This window comes from Alligator mississippiensis, chromosome 14 (genome assembly GCF_030867095.1).
Source record: "Alligator mississippiensis isolate rAllMis1 chromosome 14, rAllMis1, whole genome shotgun sequence".
Lineage (NCBI taxonomy): Eukaryota > Metazoa > Chordata > Crocodylia > Alligatoridae > Alligator > Alligator mississippiensis.
The window spans coordinates 29,505,258-29,529,787 of NC_081837.1; the positions used below are offsets into that span (position 1 = coordinate 29,505,258).

General features: G+C 50.3%; 1 protein-coding gene across 4 annotated transcripts; it reads right to left on the reverse strand.

The window, feature by feature from the left end:
* Positions 1-745: 745 nt before the first annotated feature.
* On the reverse strand, positions 746-21,589 carry MKS1 (MKS transition zone complex subunit 1). 4 transcript variants are annotated; one of them, XM_059717656.1, is made up of 18 exons: positions 21,480-21,589; positions 21,267-21,383; positions 19,248-19,308; positions 17,001-17,156; positions 16,350-16,447; positions 15,984-16,112; positions 15,548-15,652; positions 14,243-14,351; positions 11,828-11,884; positions 8,820-8,862; positions 8,275-8,337; positions 6,210-6,280; positions 5,814-5,883; positions 5,381-5,488; positions 3,893-4,026; positions 3,152-3,234; positions 2,978-3,075; positions 746-2,349 (listed from the first exon to the last, which is right to left on the reverse strand). In XM_059717656.1, the coding sequence occupies exons 1-18, from the start codon at positions 21,557-21,559 to the stop codon at positions 2,252-2,254; spliced, it is 1,680 nt and encodes a 559-aa protein (XP_059573639.1). In that variant the 5' UTR covers positions 21,560-21,589; the 3' UTR covers positions 746-2,251. The 4 variants fall into 4 exon arrangements, with proteins under 4 accessions (XP_059573639.1, XP_019348082.1, XP_019348083.1 ...); XM_019492537.2 differs by lacking the exon at positions 21,267-21,383 and having other exon boundaries at positions 19,248-19,312; XM_019492538.2 differs by lacking the exons at positions 19,248-19,308; positions 21,267-21,383; positions 21,480-21,589 and adding an exon at positions 18,064-19,213.
* Positions 21,590-24,530: the final 2,941 nt, after the last annotated feature.

Consider the following 24,530-nt stretch of genomic DNA (forward strand, 5'->3'; position numbering starts at 1 on the left):
TTCCTAGAGCAGCCACATCCACCAAGAGATCAGAGGGGCCTTCTCTGTAGCATCAAAATGGAAAAGAGAGACAGGGGTGGAAGAAGAGACTGTACTGAATGGGGAGAAGGGGAATAGTGACAGTGATTACGCTGTGATGTTGGTGAGTTTCCCAAGGGGGATCTTGTAAATGAATCACTGCATATTCACTGATTCTCATCTCCCTGCCATTGAGAAACCTCAGGAAGAACCCCACACCACATTTGGTATTGTTTGATACAAACTTCAAATTTGAAAACTGTGGAAGGGACTGTCACTCAAGAATTGGGCTGTCCGGTCACACCTGCAGATGTTCAGCAAACTGATGACTCACCGCAATTCTATTGTCTTGTGAGACAGACAGATGCCTACTACTGCTGGTGAAATGAATCAGAGTTTTGCAATGAAGGAGGCTGGTATGTGTAGGAATTGGAAAGTGACTAGAGTTTAGCCAGAGCTGACTGTAAGGGAAAGGATGGCTTTGCATTTAAGACAGTTAAACATCACTCAGAACAGCAGACTTCTGTCCCTTCCTCCCCTGCAGTTTAGGTGATGATGGGAAGTCATTTCAAGCACTTTTCTTGGAGCTCTGGAGAGACAGGCCAGGGGACAAGGCACCTGACCTGGCATGTCCATAATATGTCTGACTCTGTAAGTTTTGGTTGCATGCAAGATGTGTAGATAAATAGCTCTTCATTTGAGAAATGACCCAGTCATAAGACATAGATAGAGACAATCAGTTTTAGTGATGACCCAACTTCTACATAGGCTGATTGTTAACAGTAACAGTCCTTTGTCCAGGTCCTACATACTTTATTACACAAATCTGCAGTAGCGCCATCCCACAACCTCCAACCACCTTCTTACAGGAGAGAGAATGTGTCAGTTACTAATGTAGCTGAGATTTGCCAATTGCCAAAAATCCAGCAAAGATTTTGAAAAGCTTTTGGTAACAAAGCTCCAACTGTGACCAAAAGTGAGTTTTCATGGCAAAGAGAACTGCCATCTACTCATGCAATAAAACTGCTAAGGCAATAAAACTGCTAAGGTGTTGTCTGAACCATCTGAGTTAGAATCCTCACCCTGCATCTTTGTTAACCTTCCATCACTGCCCTGCTGTGCATCCGCAGCAGGCAGATCATGGAATGACTGAGTTTAATCAGTGCAGGACTTGCAGCATAATGTGTATGTGCTCACACTTTTTGATGCAATACTGACACTCTTAGATGAGCCCATGCTCCAAGCTTGCTTTGCACTGATGGCTTTTGATGACGGGCTAGCAGAAAGGAGCTGCTGGTGGGAGGGTCACAGGAAGCAGAGTAAAGCCTGCCCTGGGTTCTATGAAAAACCTCCCTTGGACACCACTCCCAAGAAAGAAGGGGGCTACTATCTCCAGGGCTTAAGGCCTGAGGTCCATCCTCAGCTTTTGGATGCTTCCTGAATCTCTCCCATGATCAGCATGAGAGCTTCACCTTGTATCAAACCATGTACGGAATACTCTAAACAGATGTATCTGGACATTAGCACCAAGGCCAGCCTGGCAACTCATTACCCTCCCAAACAGGGTCCCAGGCACAGCTGTATACATCCAGCTCCAAGACATGTCATGGTTTTGACTCTAACGTGGAGCATCAAATGGAATTTTAAAGTAGTCAGCTGAAAGGGAAATTGCTCCCTCTACTTATGCCAGTACTTATACAAGGGAAAAATTTAGGGGGTGGGCACCCTACAGTCTCCTTTCCCCCAGAGAAATGCAGCAGGAAGTAGTTGTAAAGTTTTAAAGGGCAGGAGATGAGACTATGGACACTGACACACATTTAGTTAATGACACCACGGGAGCTGATCCCGAATCCCAACAATTGCACCTCCTGTCATGCCCCGTCATACCCTAATTGTGCCCTTTTTACTTGCCAGGGTTCATGATCCAAGACTTCCCCAGTACCAGCAAGTTGAAAGCCAGATACCCACAAGTCTGGGACTGGGCTGGAGCTGATAACCAGCTGCTTGTTGGTCCTGGGGCTGGATCTGACATACATTCAATTTAAGGTGCCATACAAACCAGCCAGAAAATGTTCTACACCTTTATGGCTGGTTTACCATTTTATGGCTCCTTAAACTGGATGCATGTGTAACATCCTTGCCATTTATGCCACTATCAACATGTGTCATATAAGAGGTAGTTCTAGCAGAGGGAAGTTTTGCTAGGCTTCAGTCCAGTAGAGTAGCAAGATAGTCATGGCTGGTGCACAGTGGAGGCAGAGGTGCTGATCAGGTCCTGGGGAAGGCTCTCGCGTGCTTCCTGCATCCGTCGCCGTGCCTTCTGGAATGCCTCTGCAACAGAGCAACCAAGACTGGGTTCAGCACCTATGGAAGCATGCTAGCTAAGATAGCCAGATGGGATAGCCCCCCCTCAAGACAGACTAACACCATCTCTTTCTCTGTCTGGATGGGGAGAGTTCACGGGCTATGACTAACTTTACCCTCAGTGAAGCACGAGACCACAGCTCTCTCTTCATCCTCCTCCCCCACAACCAATTTTGGCTCCATGCTGCAGTACCCCATGATAGCTGCATATTATGTCATTGTCACAGCTAAGGGGTACTTCTGCTCCAATTTCCACTGCATGAGACATAGAACAGCAAGGCTGTTCTCTGAAGTCAGTGCCTGCCTGTATCTTACCTGATCAGGCTGATCATTCACTGACTTTGCTAGCTCAGCAAAGGCTTTACCCTAGTGGAAACTCTGTTGAGCTACTCACGGGGAACTGATGTTTCATGCAATTGTTTACCCTCTGTCCTTCTGCGTTTAGTCAAAAAATCTCTGCAGGGAGGAAAGCCAGAGGGGCCTTCTACACAATAATGTTTTTTTCTGAAACACCCCAATCTCTCCTCCACTTCTTCTGAAGTAAGCAAAGTGAACCAGAGGTTCCCCATTTGGCCAAGACAAAGAAAGGACTCACCGAGGACAGTGTAGAAAGAGTTCTGCTGGCTGAAGCCTCCCAACCGGTCCAGCACACTCTGCATGCGCGTCCTCTGAGCACTGGACTCTAAGAAGGCCCTGCATGGAAGCAGAGAACTGGGTTATGTCTGGAACCACCAGCACACAAACTGGGGGAAGATGTGGCACCACTTACTTGGATTGTTGCAAGCAGTGAAGCCGGAAAGTGACACTCCCTGTTGTCTCTGTACGGAAGCCAAAGCGGCTCAGACGCTCTCCCTGTGGGTATAAGACAAATTAAAGCAGTCCTGCCTGCAGCTGGTGAAGCCAAGTTGACCCCCAGGGAAAGGGATCCCTTTCAAGAGGATATGGGCAGCACTGGTGCATGGAGTCTCCCTGTTCCGAAGCAGTTCAGAAGCTTGGATGCCAGCTTCCCAGAAGGTACTGAGAAGTGCAGACATAGCTTTCAGCTGCGCTAAGGACAGGGCTCTTTGGGGAGCTGACAGTGTAGCGGGGGGAAAGGTTAAACTGTACTCTTCTCTTCAAAGCGTAATCCCAACCCATACAAGAGAAGGGATCACACTTGCCCTTATACAGATATAAAGGAATTTAGTGCTGCTGTGAACAGTGCTGGACCAATCACCATGCTTGAGAAAGCAGGCCAAGGCCAGGAGTGGTACTACAAGCCTCACATAAACAGGAACTCCTGGCAGGACCCCTTGCTCAGCCATGTTGATCCACCTGTCCTTTGGTCCATGTTCAGGCTATCCAGAAGGGGACCAGTTCTCGGGATGGGTTCAAGAAAGCTCCCATGGCTGGGACCTCAGCTCATCCCTGCATGAATTTGGCCCAGGTTGCCTTCAGTGGCTTCCCATGGAAGGAACAGAATCTGTAGCCCACTATGAGGGAGCAAAACAACCCCTGAGGTGAATCTTGCCTTGAAGGTTGTTGGCACCCTAACATAAGTCATGTCCTCCAGTTCAGGGGAACCACCAATGAAAAACCTCTTCAGCTCAGAGACTGTCCCCAGCTCCACAGGTCGCCAGGTGGGGACTGTCAGGGTGTGGAACCCTGTACCAGGACAAGAAGGAAAGCAAACAGGTAATTCCATATTCTCACAGAGAAATACACGAGAAGATGGCCAGATCCTTCCCTGCCCTGGACTGGATGAAAATAGACTGTGTGACAGCCCCCATCCTCCCCTACAAACACATACTCCCTGAACACCTAGCAGACCTACCCCACTTAGATATAGCTAATAATAGAGCAACCGCATGCATTTAATAATCCAAGCCCTTAAATATCACACTTTGCATTTTTCCCTGAGCAGAATTACATTTACATAATGCTCTGCATTTCTGTAGCACTTTCCATCTACAAGACTCAAAGCTCTTGGCAAACAGCTTCTCCAACCCTTGTGGGTAGAGAAGGATTACTTCTACCCAAGGGTAGATCCAGAGAGGATGCACTAGCGTGGCTGCACCCACTTTTCTGACCACATAGCAGGAGCTGCAGCTGGGGACTTTTTTAAATCCCCAAAATAGGTAAGAATTCCCTGCTTTCCCTCCATGCTCAGAAGCATGTCCCTGCCTGCTGCTGCTGCTGTCACCACTGTCCCAAGGGCAAGGGGAGCTCTGTCCCATTCCAGTCAGGCTGTGCAGGGGTTGGGCTCAGTCTGAAACAGTGACAGCAGTGGATGAAGGGGGTTCCCTTCCCAGCATGGTCCCCCTGGATGTTTTCCTCCAACCTGGGAACAGACATGGGGAGGGGGAACCCACCTGCTCACTGTTGCTGGGCCCAGGACCCTTTTTACCCTCCTGGAGTGGATCTGGAGCTCCCCTTCCTCTGGGGACAGCAGATACAGCACCAGTGGCAGGTGGGGGGCAGAGGGAGGGAAGGTGGGCCGGAAGAAAGGCGAGGAGAGGGGACATGAGTAGAGAGGCAAAGGGAGAATTCTTACCTGTTTTGGAAGCTTAAATAAGTCCCCAGTGGCTGCCCCCGTGGCACTATCTGCCAGCCCTGGGAAGTTCAGGGGGTGAGAGAGTGGGGCTGGGAGCAGGGCTTGCAGCTACTCTTGCAGTAAAATCCTGGATTTACTTTTGCTCCTATCATATGGAAGGGCGAGGTAATGGCATAAAATGCCAGCATATGGTTGTTGAATGCTACCTGATGGAAACAGGGAAGGAGTAAAGCCAGCAATGTTTGTTGTCTCCTACCAACAACACTGAATACTGCATGACACAAACCCAGTTTTTCCTCAGTGCTTCATTTAGGGCAAATTATTATTTGCCTCAGCATGCAATGATGGAACTCTCTTTCCAGAACCAGATAATCAGTTGAGTCCTATGCTTGTGAAGGAGAATTTCCAGACAGTGGCATCTAACATTCCAGCCACTTGACATACTCTCCATTTGGGAGACTTTACCTGGAGCTGATGGCAGTATTACGGAGCCGTAGCCTTCAACACGGTACCTCTGCCAGAAATCCAGCGATAGAACCTCAAAGTAGAGCACAGGCCACTGTGGGAGAGAGCCTGAAAGGAGATAAAAATGATAAGAATCCTAAACAAGCCTCACTAGGGTCAGCTGGTTATGGAGAACAGGCTCCCTAAGTACTAGGGGGATTTCTCATGCCAATGTTTCCCTGGGGTTTGACTATTTGCTAGATATATTACATCCATACAGTGACAGCGAAAACATTTGCTGGATGGGATGGAAAACTCTGCCCTTTGCTTCCCTTGCTCCATAGGGAGAACCCCTGTGAAGGGCTATTGTGTGTCAGGCTGTGTGGTGCCTATATCGCAATACACTGGCAAGGAAGTTTAGACAAAGATGCCCTTGGGCAACAAAGAATCTCACCTTCTGATTCATCTTCTTGTGTAAAAAACATCTCCAGGGTGAATGGGTACGAGAAGTAAGCCACCTCATCCTAGGAAAGAGGAACAGGGCAGAAATCAGTCAATCATCTACATTGTGCAGCACATGTCAAGAGCAGCCCAGGGTGGGGATGGGACAAGTCAATGGTGTCCTGGCCATGATCAGTCCCACAAAGAATACATGATCTCCTTAACCTTGGAAGTCCCCGAGAAGATGCCAGGAATGAGAACTGCACCCTACTGAGTACATGAATCCCACGGCATTACTCCGCTCAGGAAGCCAGCACGAGCACACTGAGCTCCTTGTAGGAGTAGCAGTGTCAGAAGCCCATAACACTACGTGACTTCACTATCATAGAGTCCTGGTTTTGCCTCTTACCCCGCCTAGCTCCTTGGTAGCACATGTCTGTGTCACCCCGGAGAGCTGCTGGAATGCTGGGCTCGACCAATCTGGCAACAGAAGAACAGACCATGAGCAAGAAGACTAGTGCTGTAGGAAAAAAGCATGAGGCAGGACTCAGCCTGTGGCAATTTGGGCTGTTCTAGAGCAGCCTGCAGCATAGTTCAGGGGAGAGTGTGAGGCCCCTGACACTTACCACATGGTGAGCTCCCCCAGAGACTGCATTGCCTTTTTGCTGCACCCAGCTACTACTTCAGGGAGAACCCTGAGACTGGGTACTATGGGATCAACAACACTGGGACTTACCTAAATCTTATCTGACAATCAAACATAGACAATGGCTGTACCACCAGAGAGAGAGAGAGAGAGAGAGAGAGAGAAACCAACAGAAGGCTAATGGCAATCAGGAGAGGTCCCGGATGATTGGAAAAGGGCAAATATAGTGCCTATCGTTAAAGAAAGGGAAAAAGGAGGATCCAGGAAACTGCAGACTAGTCAGCTTCACTTCTGTCCCTGAAAAAATCATGGAGCAAATCCTCAAGGAATCCATTTCTAAGCACTTGGAGGAGAAGAAGGTGATTAGGAACAGTCAGCGTGGATTCACCAAGTGCAAGACATGCCTGACCAACCTGATTGCCTTCTATGACAAGGTGACTAGCTCTGTCAATGTGGAGAGACCAATGAATGTAATATACCTTGGTTTTAGCAAGGCTAAAACAATGTTCTCGCAGGCAGGTTAAGGAAGTACAGGCTGAATGAACAGGCTATAAGGTGGATAGAAAACTGGTTGGAGCATCGGGCTCAGAGAGTAGTAATCAATGACTCAATGTCTAGTTGAAAGCCAGTATCAAGTGGAGTGCCCCAAAGGTCGTTCCTGGGGCCAGTTTTGTTCAATATTTTCATCAATGATCAGGAAGATGGCATAGAGTGCATCCTCATCAAGTTTGCAGATGACACCGAGCTGGGGGAAGTAGTAGATACACTGGAGGGTAGGGCTAGGATTCAGAGTGACCTAGACAAATTGGAGGATTGGGCCAAAACGAATCTCATAAAGTTCAACAAGGAAAAATGCAAAGTCCTGTACTTTGGATGGAACAAGTACTGTACCGGGGGGGCTGACTGGCTGGGCAGCAGCTCTGCAGAAAAGGACCTAGGGGTTACAGAGGACAATAAACTGAATATGAGCCAGCAGTGTGTCCTTGTTGCCAAGAAGGTTAACGGCATTGCAATGCAGGCTGTATTGATAGGTGTGTTGCCACCAGGTGAAAGGAAGTGATTATTCCCCTCTATTCTGCACTGGTGAGGCCACATCTGGAGTACAGTGTCCAGTTTTGGGCCCCCCACTACAGAAAGGATGCAGACAAACTGGACAGAGTCCAGCAGAGGGCAACAAAATGGTGAGGGGGATGATCTAGTTGGGGATGGTCCTGCTTTGAGCAGGGGGTTGGACTAGATGATGTCCTCAGGTCCCTTCCAGCTCTAACTTTCTATGATTCTGTGACCCCTACACTATAACCCCAGACAGAAGTAGCAAGAACTACTGATGAGATTAATGACTAATGAGATTAACCAATGAAACTGACATCTAAGAATTTAAAATAGGGGTAGCTGGGCTCAGAGCCTGACAAATAACAAAGCAGTACAAGTGCATGTATCAAGGCCAGCAGGGTCTTCTATAGTGTGATGTAGCACAACACTGAAGAACATCTTGCACCTGGGAATCAGAGTCACATAGCCATGCAAAAACCAGGAAGGAGCACACCAAAGCCATGCCAGCTGGATTAGCGTTAGTGTAGTGCATATGAAAATGAAACACCAGGCAGTGTGAACCACTATACAGTCCACTTGTTTAGGTCAAGCCATGCAATATCATACTTTTAGCTCTGGAATAGAATCTTAGTACCAGCCAAGATGGCAGCCATCAAATGAATTTTTTCTTGCTTTTGAAAAATGCTAATCTAATGGATCCTGCCACCTGATTGATTTCCTATGGCCTGTGACATGCCTGGGACTTTGACTCAAGGACTAGATCACAGATACTCACGAGCAGGCAGTTCCAAGAAGAAATGAACGTAGAGATTGTCATATTCATATCCTTGGGCTGAAACTGAAAGGAAAGGACTATAAAAATGGGGTCTCCTAATCACACTCCAAACTCCCTGCTGCCACTGTATTGTCTGGGAGATGCAGTCCCATTGCTAAGGGGTTCCAAAAACTTCTCAGTGAGAAAAAGAAATTACTGCAACTGGTGAGCATAAAGCAGGCTCTTCATAGCAACTGGACAAAATTCCCAAAGGGAGTTCCCTTGAGTGGCTAAAATCCTTTTCCCCACAACATCACCCAGGCTACAGAGGCTTCCAGCCAAATTCCTCTCCTTGCTGTGGTCTCCGTTACTGCCCTATCTTGGCTCCTGGCACATCTGCAATTAGCCAGAAGTGATGGGAGGTGTTAGGAGTGAATCACTCAACATCCTTCAGTGCTTCTGACCTAGTCTGGACTGGAAACCCAAACTCCCCTGACTTTTCCTCAGTACAGGGGTCCAAAAAGCAGCATGCCAGCTTCTATCACCCATCTGAAACAGGCACTCACCTATCTCTCCATTCACAAAGAGTCGGAGTGTACCAGGGATCGTCTGAGGGTGAGAGAGAAACAGCTCAGTGACAACTGATTGATCCTAGTGCATCCCCCCTCTCAAGAGGGCCCTCTGTTAACAGCACCTGGTCACTGCAGGACATTTCAATTACTTATGCTAGGAACCCTAACTCTTTGATTAGCTCTCTGCTGGTGAAAGGAGAGAAGACACCCAAGGGCAAACATCCCAACTTCTCACATGATCCAGTCCAAGCTGTCCAGAACTGAATAATTCTTCCCCACACTCTTCAGATAGGCTCAGTCCCCACAAGGTGGAAGATCACCATACTCTGATAATCAGGCCCCTTGCAACATTTCAGGTGGTGCCCCCAAAAACTAGCAATCTGTGAGAACTTGGGGTGCATCAATAAAGATTTTTTGGACCAATGCTGATGGCCAATTATTAACAAGCCATATCAGCTGATACCAATTCAATTGCCAATATGCAGCCCGGTAGCTTGGAGAGCAGTGTTGGGCTAGTAAGTCTGCTGGGGTGAAGGTGTGGGGGGAGAGAAGAGGAATGGCGGGGGCAGATGCCCCTGCAATGAGGGAAGGAGTGGAGATGGCCCCATAGCCCCCCTCTCAGCACTGGCACTGCCTGCCACAAGCACAGCCCTAGCCCAACTGTCCCCCCCCACCCCCGCTTGCTGGAAAGAGCCCAGAGCTGCCCCCAGCCCACAGCAGCAGCCCACCCTTGCCTCGCACACAGATCTGGGGGACATATGCCCCCCATGCTTCCCCTGGGGGTGCACATAACAGTGGGAGTCAGCCCCACGCCACGCTTCCCAGATGAACTGCTTGTGGCTCCACCCCACGCCCTGCCCTGCCCCAGCTGGGCAGCCCCTGCTCCTGCCCCAGCCCCAACCCCAGCCCTACTCCCTCCCTCGCTGAGCACTCATAGTGCTCTGGTGTGGTGCCAGAGAACTGGAAAAGGGCCAATGTGGTTCCTATTTTTTAAAAAGGGAGGAAGGAGGACCCAGGAAACTATAGGCCAGTTAGTTTTACCTCGATCCTGGGTAAGCTTTTTGAGAGAATTATCTTGGTGCTTGTCTGCGTGGGGCCAACAGGGGAGATTATGCTTAGGGGCAACCAACATGGGTTCATTAGAGGCAGGTCCTGTCAGACCAACCTGGTGGCCTTCTATGACCAGGTCACAAAATCCTTAGATGCAGGAGTAGCAGTGGACGTAGTCTTTCTGGACTTTAGGAATGCCTTCGACATTGTCTCTCACCCCATTCTCATTAAAAAACTAGGGGACTGTGGCATTAACATCTACACAGTCAATTAGGTCACTAACTGGCTGAAGGGCTGCACCCAGAGAATAGTGGTGGATGGGTCCTATTCGACCTGGAGGGATGTGAGCAGTGGGGTTCCCCAGGGCTTGGTCCTCAGGCCTACACTCTTCAACATCTTCATCAGCAACTTGGATGAGGGAGTAAAAAGCACCCTGTTCAAATTCGCAGATGACACTAAGATGTGGGGGGAAGTGGGCACGCTAGAAGGGAGGAATAGGCTGCAATCGGACCTAGACAGGTTACAGGGGTGGGCGGATGAGAACAGGATGGATTTCAACACTGACAAGTCCAAGGTACTGCACCTGGGGAGGAAGAACCAGCAGCATACCTACAGGCTGGGGAACTCCCTTCTTGTTAATGCAGAGACAGAAAAGGATCTTGGAGTCATTACTGATGCCAAAATGAACATGGGCTGACAGTGTGGGGACGTGGTCAGGAAGGCCAACCGTACCCTGTCATGCATCCACAGATGCATCTCAAGCAGGTCCAAGTATGTGATCCTCCCCCTCTATGCGGCACTGGTCAGGCCGCAGTTGGAGTACTGCGTCCAGTTCCCGCACTTCAGGAGGGATGTGGACAACATGGAGAGGGTCCAAAGGAGGGCCACTCGCATGATCAGGGGGCAGCAGGGCAGGCCCTACGAGGAGAGGCTAAGGGACCTGAACCTGTTCAGCCTCCACAAGAGAAGGCTGAGGGTGGATCTAGTGGCTGTTTACAAACTAGTCAGGGAGGACCAGCAGGCATTGGGGGGAGTCCCTGTTCCCCCAGCACTACCAGGAGTGACTAGAAATAACAGTCACAAGCTGGCAGAGGGTAGATTCAGACTAGACATCAGGAGGCGCTACTTCACTGTCAGCTAGGATCTGGAACCAAATTCCAAGAGAAGTGGTGCTGGCTCCTACCCTGGGGGTCTTTAAGAAGAGGCTAGATGAACACCTTGCCAGGGTCTTTTGACCCCAGTACTCTTTCCTGCCATGGCAGGGGGTCAGACTTGATGATCTGCTCAGGTCCCTTCCAACCCTACCAACTATGAAGCTATGAAACTATGAAGGGGCCTGGATCTGCCCCCTCCATGTTCTTTCTCTCCCCCATTCCCTTCCCCCCCCCCCCCCAACAGACTTACTAACTGGTTGCTGCTCTCCAAGCTGCCTGGCTGCACTCCTGGCCATATGCATACTGCAGCTGTGCACAAGCACGTGGCATTTATCAGAGGCATTATTGGTCACATTAGCCAAAAAAACCTGATTGACAATAATGTCAATTTTCCTTTTATCGGTGCCGATACAATATGGACTGATGTATTGGTGCACCTCAAATGGAAACTATGATCCCCTCTCTCCCTAGATGGTTCCCGCTGAAGCTTAAGTGTAACACAGCTTTGGAAGAGGTTTCCCAAAGCACAGGAAACACCTTTTTTACATTCAACTCAAAAACCTGTCACCCCATTGGGTCAAAAACCAAGCAGGAGAGATTTTAAACATCAGTGATTTTCTGAGCAATACATGTGAGGCTAAAACAAGGGCTTGAACAAAACATGTACTCTAGCTGAGTGGTATGCAGGTCTGAATGATATACAGGATTAAACAGCATGCAGCTATCCAAAATATCCCAAAGTTATTTGTTAATGTTTCAAGTACTGAGGACTCCACACCATTGATATATATTACTCACCATCTCAAATTCTGAGCCAACAAGACCACTAAGATACTCCTTGTGACGACTATACAACTGAAAAAAACAAGAGCGAATCAGAAAAAAGTACCTGCAAGCCATTGTACAGCAGCCATTGCAATTTCCAGACTCATTACAGCAAACAATCCCAAACTAGGAGATGCATGAGGAACACAGCCCCAGACCACAGGAACACAGATAAAGAGAAGTGGTACCTGCACTGCAGGAGTGCCAATAAAAAGATGAAGTTTGAGTACACTGAGAAGGAGGAAGTGAATTACATCAAGCAATATCTTTGGAGACCTAGGAACTCAGCTGAAGAGGGGATGGACACATGGACATCTCAGCTTTCCAATGAAAAAAGTGCTGGCAGCACTGGAATCCCTTCAGTAGTGACTCCTGGATTGCAGTCTCAGCACTACCAAATAAGGCACCAAATATGCGGTCAAACAGCCCAACTGATTATTAGGCAGTCTTCAAAGTAGTTTGGGGAAAAGGTGAAGAACAGTGATGGTTTAACACAAATGGCCTAGTATGTACTTCCACAATAATCCAGGACAAGGTAGGCTCAAAATGAAAAAATCGCATGCTCAAACATTTCCATAGATATACACAGAGTATAGATGTTCTATGCAAACAGAGGGAGTGATCTAGAGCTTGCTTCAGACAGGATGAAGGAGGAGGATAAGCTCAGCAAGGGAAGTGGCTGGAGAAAGAAGAAGAAAGAGCTAGAGAAGGTCTTTTCAGTTCCGCTAATTGAAGGAACATCTCTAAATACATCTCTCTGGAAGGGACTCTCTATTTCGGAAAAATACTACTCTCTACTATTTCATAATGTGGAGTCATTAGTCTTCTTGGTGTGTTACAGAGCCTCCTGATCACCAGGCGTGCAGGCAGGTAGCAGATAGATCAACTAGGATATGCTAGGAGAGAGTTATGCTGTAAAAATTTCTTGGGAGGCATAAAGGAGTAATGTAACAGCAGTTTTATGCTAGATATGAGCTCTGCCTAGTTTGTATTACTGGTTGATTTTAATTATGCAAGGAGCCTAGAGTCTGAAATAGATGACAGTAACAGCACGTGCAAAAATTTGAGAGACATAAACCACAAGTCTAGAATGAACAACAGCCCAGGAGAGAAATAATTAGAGAGGTCAACCTCTGAACTGAGAGAAAAAGGGACAAGGAGGGACAGGTTCCCCTAATGCAGGGGTGGGCAAAATATGGCCCACGGGCTGTATCCAACCTGACAGTTGATCCTAATCGGCCTGCCGCTGCCAGAAGCCTGAGGAGGTAGGACTGTGCTCTGGGCTGCTCTGCTCTGCTGCAGCTGGGGCTGGGCCAGGCTGAGCTGACTCCTCCGTCCCCCTTCCCTCCCATACCTGACTTCCTGTTGGCGCTGCAGTTGCAGTCTTGGGACTGTGGCTGCTGGCAGCTGGGCCCACACGGGACGGGGCGTGATGCAGCACAATAAATAGCCATCATGCCTACCTGCCACAATAAGCCATTGCCACTGTGGCATGTGTTAGTCCATGCCAGCCATAGGCTTGACTTGGGGCAGCCGCCCCCAACTTTCCCAGTGCAGCACAATGGTGGCAGTGGCTCGCTGCGGTGAGCAGGACAGCTACTCAGCACAATGTATTGCACCCTGTCCTGTGCAGGCCCAGCTGCCAGGACTGCACAGAGCCAACAGGAAGTCAGGCTGGGGGGAACAGATGCAGTGGAGCAGTGGAGTCTGCATGCTGCCCAGCCTGGCCCCAGCTGCAGCAGAATGGAGTGGTGCAGGATGCAGCCCTTCCTCTTCAGGCTTCTGGCAGTGAGCGGCAGGCCAGATAGGATCAACTGACCTCCCCCCTGGCCCTCAACAGCTCACCAAAACTTTTTAAGTGGTCCTTCAGCCAAAATAATTGCTCACCCCTGCCCTAATGAGAATATTTCTGTTATCAAGAAGACAGCTATAAAATGAGAAGTTTGATGCTGAAGCTCTTTCAGCTAAGATACGAGGAATGAACAGTCACTACGGTAGGTATCTGCTACAGAAGCTCAGGACTGAAAGAAAACTTAAATACTACAGGAGACTTTAGTCATGAGTGATTTTAGCTACTCATATTGTAGTGGAGAAAACACAAAACCACACCAGGAAAAGCTGAACTCCCAAGGTCAAATTAGAGCTGGAACACAGACCAGCTGTTTGATTTCCAGATTGAATAAGCCCTGCTTGCCCATTCTCAGTGCCATGCTAACTAGTGCTGCACTTCTCTTCACTCAGTTTCCCTGTATCAGATTAAAGGAGAACCAAGTCTGGACACCAGCAAATAGATCTCTTTTGCATACAGAAAAATCATTCCAGGTCCTGTCTCAATCTGTGTCATATGAACCAAATACCCAACAGTCTTTAGGCAAAGCAGGTCCTTACATCTTTGAACACATGCTGCTCCCGTTCCTCTTCCTCTTGCTTCACCTGGGGTGAGGCATTCTCAATGGTGTATTTCCACAGCTCTCGCTTCTCACCATCCAGCTCAATCCTGCACAGCCCCAAAATGCAATGAACAAGACTTAGAATAGACAAGGAACAGATCCAGTGCCAACAACAGGTGTGCCAACCCCAACATAGTCCCAGAAGCAGCCGTAACCCTAACATACACCCACCCACCCATGAGGGCCTACCCAGCAGCAGGGGCTCATTAAGAAAACCATCAGGATATATATGTCTGTGCCCTTGTCACCCAAGGATCAAAACTTCCCCTTTTCAAGGGAAAGGGGGAAGCTCTCTCTCAGGACTCCCCAAGAAGCAGCCTTATTCAGTCTGTCTCCTGAGAGACAGCGCTAGTGTGTCTTCACAAAGGGCTTAAAGACCCTGGCTCTTCTCAGCCCCTGGCTTCTGTGATCTGTAGCACTCACGCCTATTGGAGCTCCTTCTTATCAGTCAGCTCCTGGGAAGAAGAGAGAGTGTTTTCTTCTTTTTAAGATGGATATCAGAGTGCCGATTGTCCCATAGCACCACAGACTCTGGTCCAAAACAAATGGTATTTATTGTGCCATTCCAGTTCCCTTTGTCCTCACTTGGACTATTCCTTTACTCTTGGTCCACCCTGGGACCTTATCCCAGTCCACTCTAGACCTTCTTTCCCACCCTGGCTGTCTCACAGCCTGGCTCATTCTCCTCTGGCCCAGTCAGCCACACTTGCAGCAAACCAGTTACAAAACTATAGCCTTAACCTGGGGACAACCTCACTCAATACAACGGATCATGGGAAACCAAACTTAGAGTAGTCTCTGTGGCCTGCTGTCAGGCCTAGACTGCCACATGCCCCTGGAGTGAAAATGACATATGTCCTACTTAAGAAACTATTTACAAGAACTATTTACAGGAGAGGAAGACCAAATAAGCCTGCTTCTTGTGGGAGTCCCAAGGAAGAGCTTTCCCCTTCCCCTTGAAAAGGGACATAATGCCCTATGTGACAGCACTCCATATAAATACATCTTTCTTACCTACCTGGGTAGTGAGCTGCCTATTCAAGAGCCTCAACAAACAGGCACAATGACAAGATGACACCAGGCAGAACCATGATATTATTCTGCAGGCATCTCAGATCATGCTTCCTAGCAAAGTGTTAGGTTGCAGGATCTCCGAACTAGACATCCCCTTTCACAGTATGAAAGGTGACCCATGAAAAGTAATTTCAGTCCCTCGTCATGCAGTTAGTCCTGCCCAGCTCACCTGTAAGCACCTTTGGTGCCTGTGAAATCTGGCTTCACTGTGATCACCCCATTGCTGTCCACCTTGATTGTGCAAAGAACATGTTCATACTCCCTGCGGCCAAGCCTGGGACAGAGACCAAGAAACAGCAATGGAGTCTGAATAGAGCCAGCAGACCTCTGGAATGACAGCTTACATGTGTACATAGGGCAGAGGGGGTTCAGACCCATCTGTATCCCTACTCATCAGAAAGATAGGAGGAGGAGGGAAGGAAAACATGTACAATGCCTCCCACAGAGATAACAAGTAGGAGGAAACAACAGCTGGTATTGCTGAAGCTCTTGGGAGTCCCTCGATCCCCTTCTGCCAACTTGTGTAAGGGGTCGGAGCTTTGATAAAGAGGGGAAGAATAGAGGTTCACATCCAGCAGACCAACTCACTCTGAGCATTTCCTTACTTTCCATACGCTCCCAAGTCTGCCATAATATACATGGTCTGAACAGGGGTGTTGATGACATGGTTATTCTTAATAAATTCTTCCGAGGGCTCCCAGGTGATGATTCGTGACTTCAGAGTGCTCCCCTCCCTGCCAAGGATACCACAAAATGCTATTATGCACACTCGCCAAGCCACTCTATAAAACACATCATGACACCAGTACAAACTAGCTGAGTACAGACAACAGTGTACATGGTGAGATGCACAACCTGGGATCCAGCATGAGAAGGCACAACACCAGGCTCTGGATGGAGAAGCCAGACCCAGATGGGCACCAGTGCTGGAATCCACTCTCAGTTTGTTCTGAGTCATTCTTTGTACTCACATAGGCCTGCGGTCCTGTCTTCTCCTCCTCACATTGGCCATCCTTTCTGCCAGATGTGATGTCACCTCATAGTCTGAGTTGGTCATTTTCTGACAGTGCTAGAAGAGAAGGCAGGAAGTGAAACTGTTATTCCTACACAGGAACAGGTTCTCTTTCCCATGAGAAAGGCAGAACCATTTAATGCCAGAAGATTTGCCCTTCTCCCTTCTGAGCTCCAAAGGCCATAGCAAGAACGCAGGCAATTACATGTAAATACAGACACACATGCATGCTCCTCTCAGCTGCTCTAGGGCACAGAAAGCCTGAAAAGCCTTGGATCTCCCCTGTGAACAGCACAGCACAGAAAATAGCCCAGCTGTCAGCTGTCAGGTGACTGCAGAGTTCATCCTCCATTCTTTTAACTTGGCACATTTGAAGCTCTACCTTGCTAAGTCATCCACCATTTTGACAGCTTCCTCTTGGCTTTCATTGTGCAGCACTCAGAAAGAGGCAGAATTGGGGCAGTAGGTGGGAGTACCTTGCAGAAGCAGTGTGTTCTACTGCCCTAAAAAGCTGTCCTCTCAGAGTCCTTGGGTTCAGTTGATGCAGGACCTGGCCATGTTGAGAGAGATGACTGGCGGCAACAAATTAGGCATGATTAACAACAGGTACCTCCTCCAGGTTGGTGAATCGGTCATGGTCTGTGTAGGTGAAGATGCGGTAGTTTTTCCGGCCTCCTGTCTTCTCCAGCTTCAGGATCTCCTGGTGATACTGCCGATCCAGGGGAGACTGACAGGCTGACTCATTTTGATACAGATCCACCTCAAACTAGGAATGGCACAGTAAAAACAGAGATTTTGGCATAACATGGATAGCAGAGATTAGAACCAGGAAAAGCCTCACGGCTGAGATTTTTTAAAGAAGCCACAGCAAGTTAAGTGCCTTTGTAAAGCCCAGTTTTTAGCCCGGGGTGGACAATTATTTGGGCTGGAGAACCACTGAATGAATTTCAGTGAGCTGTTGAAGGCTGCATGAGCACCTATGTGCACACGCGTGCGCACACACACACGTGAACTCCTCAAAGCCAGGCCAAGTCTGGCACCAGAATAGCAGCAAGAGTGGGAGCATGAGCCCACCTGGGTCTGTAGCATCTTATCTCTGCTCCTCCATGCTCTCTGCCCCTGTGCTGCCCAGCTTGGCTGCCAGCAGGTAGGAAGGGGGCTAAGAGTCAAGCTGTGCGAGGGGCAGGGCTGTGGCATTTGCAGCCCCACAGAGCCCAGCTGCAAGGGGGTGGGGAACACCCCCAACTCTTAGTCTTCCCTCTCCCCCCTCCCCGGCTCGCTGTGCAAACCCCAGCTTGGAGGAAGCCAGGACAGAGACTCAGTTCCCCCCCTCCCCTACCCCCATCACTGCGCGGGCCTCTGGTGTTACAGGAGACACTGAGCAGAAGCAGCCCTGCCCACACAACACCATGGGATTGGACTCCATCTCCTAGCTGCCGTGCAGTGCCAGGCAGGTGGGGCTGCTTCAGCCCAGCATCCCCTGTCACATCAGCAGAAGCCAGAGACCCCCACCCCACCTGTGGGCCTGCCAATTGATTCATTGATTCTATCTGGCCCATGGACAGAGGACAGCTCCGGCTCTGGCCTCTGATGGTGCCACAGGCCAGACAGAATCAATTGGCAGACCAGATACAGGCCATACTGTATTTTTCCCACCCCTGTTTTAGCCCTACCCTTAGTTCTTTAGGTCTCAACTAGGCCATTCCCCAAGGCTTGAGGTACTCCTGCACTGACATCACCCACAGGGTTCCAAGGTGCTTCTAGGTATGGCCCATTTTCTTCTCACAATACCACTGCCTGAAAGTGACTTGAGCCACTTTGTGCCCAAGTTCCCCTACCTGTAAAAGAGGAAGCATGGCTCACCTGAAGTCACACAGAGTTATTGGGACAGATAGAAACAAAACTCTTGGTATCTTTTAACTTGCATTTCTGACCTTTAGCCCAACCACACATTCATTCTTACAAAGCCCATCATGTGATTTCATTTTAAGCAGGTTTCAAGCAACAGGATCTTCACTTCTCTCCTGGGGAGGCAATTCCACAAAATGATAAACCCCTCTGCTGCATGGAAGTGGTGTTCTGTATTCATCTTCCATTTTGTCTGTTGTAGTTTGATCCTGTCATTTCTAATTATTACTGCATTAACTTGTGGCCTGATCCTGGAGACAGATGTCAATACATTTACTCATGCAGGGAGTTCCATTCCTTCTGATGGAATTACTTGGCTGAATAAAGCTGCTCAAATACATGCATGCAGGACTGAGCTAAGGTTGATTTAGTGCTTTAGTGGCTGTAATCAAATGAAGTACACAGATTCTTTGTAGTATTAAATTGGATAGCTCCATCAAAAAAATGGTGAAAATTTAGGTCACAGCCATGTTTCAACTGGAGACAAAAAGCCCCTATCTATAGGAGAACCATATTTGTGAAAAAAAGGCTGATGCATTACCATTTGGTCAACATCTAAGGAAGTTTCATAGAAACTAACTATGCAAAAATTAAGATGGCCAATTCTTGTGAGATTAAGAAGGAAACATTAAGGCTGTGCTTTACACACAGATTCAGACCTCCGCCCTGAAAATATTTCACAGAAATCAAGCTGTACTTTTGTTGTTTACACACACACACTGGGAGAAAATATTATTGAAAAGCCTCCGAGAAGTACATCAGAAACCAGTTCTGCTTGTTCCTGTTCTCTAATTTGGTACTGACCACACAAGAGATCAGAGAGTAGCCACCCCTTCTAAACTGCAGCAGCACAACTGGGAGTCACAGGAACCTCTATTCCTCTTCGCCATTTGAAGAAGATGCCAGAGGCTCCTGCTGGCAAGGTCCTCCCACTCTTCCACTGGCTCACCTGACTGAAGAGTTTCTCCTGCCATCCAATCACTGCCTCTTCTTCCTCATCATCAAGACAGCTACCTAGAAGATAAGAGGTGTCAGACCACTGTTTCATATCTCACTTGACCCTCTGACCCTGCTTCAGAACTGTGAGCAAAGAGAGCCCTTTGAACATTTCTTCTCCATTCTGTTTGGTTTTACGGGCAGCATCTGGAACTCACAAGGTAGCCACACTGCCACATTTTGAATTCCCAAAGCACTTATACCTAGAGAGCAAGAAGCTTACGTTCAGATCCAAGCAAGGCTTCCGGTGCTTCTCTCTATGGTGGCATGGGAAGAGTACTCGCAGCTGAAGCCCCGTCAACCACCAAAGCCTCATGTCCACAGGCTGAATTCAATGGCTCTGCAGGCCCGATTCAGCCTGCAAGTCATAGGTTGCCAACCCCTGATCTAGACAAATTACCAGGCTGGACACTTTTCTGTATATTTTCCAGCTCTAATACCACATTAAAGAAACTACAAATGCATCAAGTCCTTATCATATCATTTTTACATGTAAGCGGTTGTAGCTGCCACTGGCATGTTAGGTGATAGTAAACAGAGTGGACTAAATGCAAGGGAAAGTGTCCAATGGAGGATTAAGACATGGTCCATACTATAGAGGTACTTGGGAACCCTTGACAAATATTCCAAGGAATTTGCTTTTCCCTGTGGACATCATTTGCTTTCTGTGGGTCTCTGAGTTTAGAAATAAAACTAGACGATAGGGAGGAATTGCTTTTCGTTTGCAGGAAAGAAAAAGAGCCCCATGAGTTGAACAGTCCTATGTCTAACAGTAAGTACACGACACCCTCGTTAACACAACTGCTTTTCCTCGTGAAGACAGCCCCAAAGAGACAGCCCCTTAGGCTGGTTGCACTTGCATCACCCTGGCTTGAAAGACTTCAGTTTGAATCTCAAACCCACCTATTGCTCCAGAGGAACCCAAGAGAGGCAAGACCTGCCTTAGTTGGGAGGAAACATTTGATGGCCTGGGGAGGGCGAAACCTTTTCAGGTTGCAAGCCAGACCGACCCAGTTCAGGTCAGAGGTGGGCTTGTGCACCGTGGGCAGGCGTGAGGATCCAGCTGCTGTCACTAGTGCTTTCTGCAGCAGCTAGGCCGGGAAAGCACCCACCACTGCTGCTTTTCTCTGTGGTCTATAGCTGGTGCTCATCCCCATGACAGCACGGGAAAACTTACCTGGCAGCGGAAACGCCATGTATCTGGGTCCAAGAAGGCAGTTTTCCTTAAGCCCTCCCAGGGATAACTGTTCTTCTGGCGCGGTTTAGTACCCACCGAGGTGTTGGGGCTTAATGCCTATTTTATGGAAATGGGAGGCTCCTCCCCAGCTTGCTCCTGTCACCACATGGTTGCAGGCAAGCGAAACTTGGGGGCATCCAAACCCCAAGCCTCCAGGCTGATGCCCGCCAAAAGACATGGGAAGGATCTAAAGCCCCGGCAGGTGGAGGATGTTCGCTGGTTGTAGAGCCACATATGGTTCGGGCCCGACTCATGGATTTGGACGTGATTTGGCTCAGAACACAATTAAAAAAAAAAAAAAGACAGCAGGGGAAAACAGCTGCTGAAGGGCCCACGGCTGCGGGGGAACGTGCTGCGAGCAGAGGGGGAAACAGCAGCGCCAGGTGTTTTCCTTGCGCAGTCACTGGGAAAAGCAGCAGGAGCAGCTGAGTCCTAACATCCCCCCCATACCGGGTCAATCTGGCTGTAGAAACCTGGCTCCTAACATCTGCCCAGCACGGACCCAGTGTGGGGGGGAGAAGTGGGTGCTGCAGCACCACATCCATGGCCAGGACCCGGGTGTCACCGCACTGCTGGACTGCCAGGGGCAAAAGCAGAGGCTAGGACAAGCCGGCAGAGGCCCCGCTCAGCCCGGAGAGGCCCCGGGGGTTGCAGGGCGCCAGGCCCTGAGGCTCCCGGGGAGACGTGGCTGGGGCGGCCGGCTCTGAGGAGGTCTCTGCGGGGGGACGACGCCACCTACTTGCCGCGGTGCTGGGGGTGGCCGGGCCCAGGAGCTGCTTCCCCGGCGGGCCGGCGGAGCGCGGCAGCTGCTGCAGGAGGAGGCCGGTGGACGTGACGCGCTGGAGCCGCACCCTGGCGGGGGCACGAGGGCACGGAGCGGTGAGCCCGCGGCCGGCGGGACGGGGACGGGGACGGGGTCGGGGACGGGGAAGGGGGGCGGGCCCTCACCGGAGGCGCAGGTTGCGCACGGGGTCGCGGGAGCGGTAGACGGCGCCGCCCGTGTCCGTGCTCCAGGCCGGCTCCGCCATGGCCCCGCCGCAACCATGGAGACGGCGGGCGCCGCCCCGTCTGCGGCCCAGCGCCCGCCCCGCCCCGCCCCGCCCCGGGCTCCAGCCTGAGCGCCGCGGGGGAAGGGGCCTCCGCCCCCACAGCGCCGCGGGAGGCGCGCACGGATGTCGCCTGGCTGCACCGGGGTGCCATCCGCACACCCACCAAGGCAAGCGGCAGATTAAAAGCCCAGTCGTGCAGGCGAGCCAACTGCAGCTGGCTACTAGCATCAAGGACGGTAAGTCCTTTTTCAGATCTGCGGGGAGCCGGAGGAACAGCAAGGGCAACACTGGACCCCTGCTGAACCAGATGGGACAACTGACAACCGACGCACGGGAAAAAGCCAGAGACTAGCTGACAGCAGCATCCTGAGGGATCCCCAGCACGGGTTTGCTGCCGGTAGGTCGTGCTTGACCAATCTCATTCCCTTTTACAACCAGGTGACCTATCACCTGGACAAGGGGAAGAGATTGATGTTGTATATCTTGACTTTAAAAAAGCCTTCGATCTGGTATCCCATGATCACCTCTTGGCAAAACTGGCCAACTGTGGCCTTGACCTCACCACGATCCGCTGGCTGGGGAGTTGGCTCCGCGGCAGGACCCAGAGGGTGGTGGTTGACGGAAGTCAATCGTCGTGGTGTGCGGTGATCAGTGAGGTCCCTCAAGGCTCTGTCCTAGGGCCTGTACTTTTTAACATCTTCATCAATGATGTGGACACTGGAGTCAGAAGCAGACTGACCAAGTTCACCGATGGCACCAAACTCTGGGGTAAAGCATCCATACCTGAGGACAGGAGAGTGATCCAGGCAGATCTTGACAGGCTCATGAAACGGGCGGATGAGAACCTGATGGTGTTCAACACCGAAAAATGCAAGGTTCTCCACCTTGGGAGGAAAAACCTGCAGCATCCTTATAGGCTCGGCAGTGCTATGCTGGTTAGCACTACAGATGAAAGGGACTTGGGGATCATGATTGACCACAAGATGAACATGAGCCTTCAATGTGATGCTGCAGCTAGTAAAGCGAGCAAAACGCTGGCTTGCATCCATAGATGCTTCTCAAGCAAATCCCAGGACGTCATTCTCTCGTTGTACTCAGCCTTGGTGAGGCCGCAGCTGGAGTACTGCGTCCAGTTTTGGGCTCCACAATTCAAAAAGGATGTGGAGAAGCTTGAGAGGGTGCAGAGGAGAGCCCCGCGCATGATCAGAGGTTAGGAAAACAGACCTTACGATGAGAGGCTGAGAGCTATGGGACTCTTCAGCCTGGAAAAGCACAGGCTCAGGGGTGATCTGGTGGCCACCTATAAGCTTATCAGGGGTCCTCACCAGGATCTGGGTGAACGTCTGTTCACCAGAGCACCCCAAGGGATGACAAGATCGAATGGTCACAAACTCCTCCATGACCGTTTCAGGCTGAACATAAGGAAGAACTTCTTTACTGTCTGAGCCCCGAAGGTTTGGAATAGACTGCCGCCGGAGGTGGTTCAAGCACCCACTTTGAATGCCTTCAAGACACATTTGGATGTTTATCTTGCTGGGATCCTATGATCCCTGCTGACTTCCTGCCCCTGGGGCAGGGGGCTGGACTCCATGATGCTTCAGGGTCTCTTCCAGCCCTAATGTCTATGACTTGCAGCTGCTGAATGCAGTGCATGACTCCTCGCACTCTTGGCTGGTATCAAATCTTGGCTGGTCAAATCAACATGCAGCATTGATTTGAGTGCATCTTAGTTTCTTCATGGCCAGCCCAATAACAGTTTGCATGTGTATTGTTTTCACAGCCTGTCTGCTTCATAAATGGAGCCCTTAACCCAGCAACCACTAGCGTCCGGACTGGGCTTAATACCTGTAGGTGTAGAAAACAGTTTGCTTTTCTTCTGCATTGGTTCATTATTAGATGAATATATTGATAGTCCTGGGTATGACTGAAAACTGCACCCGATCGGGGTTTGGGGTCACTGCGGTGGGACTGCTCGTGCTGGAGCAGCCCCTAGAAAGTGCTGCCAGGGCCAAGGCCCGAGGAAGGGCAAGTCTGGGGAACTCTAAAACTAGGGCTGCACCGATAAACATTTTTTGGCTGATACTGATAGCTCATTATTAGCCAGCCATATCGGCCGATACCGATCCAATTGCCAATACGCAGCCTGGCAGCTTGGAGAGCAGCGTCCGGCTGGTAAGATTGTGGGGGGGAAGGGACTGAGAGAGAGAAGGAGCGTGGGGGGCAGATCGAGGCCCCCACGGTGAGGGAGGGAGTGGGACTGGGGCAGGAGCAAGGGTAGGCACTGCCCAGCCAAGGCAGGGCGTGGGATGGAGCCAGCAGCACATCCAGGGGGCGCCGAGGGTGGGGAGGGGGAGCAGCTCCTGGCACTGTGTGCACACCGAGAGAGGTATGGGGGGCATGTGTCTCTCCGGATTTGTGCGTGGGGGTGAAGGCAGGCTGCTCACTGTAGGTTTGGGGCTAGGGGCTGCACAAGCGTCTTTATAGCAGGGGCTGGGCAGGTGGCAACAGTAGCACTAGGAGGCGGGTAGCAATGGGGTGGGCTACAGCCACCCCAAAATTCACCATAGCCTCCTCAGTAGCTCTCCCTCCCAGAGCCACAGTCACCCACCCCACCCTCCCCTGCCCCAGGCACAGCCCTGGCTCAGTACCCATTCTGGAAAGAGCCCAGTGCAGCCCCTGGCCCACTTTTGCCCCATGCAAATTGTGGCGGCACATGCCTCCCCCCAGGGGTGCACACAACAGCGGGAGCTCCCCACCCCAGACAAGTTGCCTGTGGCTTCACCCTGTGCCCCACCCCACCCCAGCTGGGCAGCACCTGCCCCAGTCCCACTCCCTCCCTCACTGGTGGCCTCAATTGTCCCCCCGCACACGCACACCCCTACCCACCCCATGCTCCTTCCCCCCCACATACTTACCGGCTGGGTGCTGCTCTCCAAGCTGCCAGGCTGCA

Coding starts and splice junctions, on each gene's coding strand:
- MKS1 (XM_059717656.1), bottom strand. CDS start 21,559: ATGGCGGAGCCGGCCTGGAGCACGGACACGGGCGGCGCCGTCTACCGC. Junction 17,157..19,247: donor AGGAGAAACTCTTCAGTCAG/GTGAGCCAGTGG, acceptor TGCCATTCCTAG/TTTGAGGTGGATCTGTATCA. Junction 4,027..5,380: donor AATACTGCCATCAGCTCCAG/GTAAAGTCTCCC, acceptor GTCCTGGTACAG/GGTTCCACACCCTGACAGTC.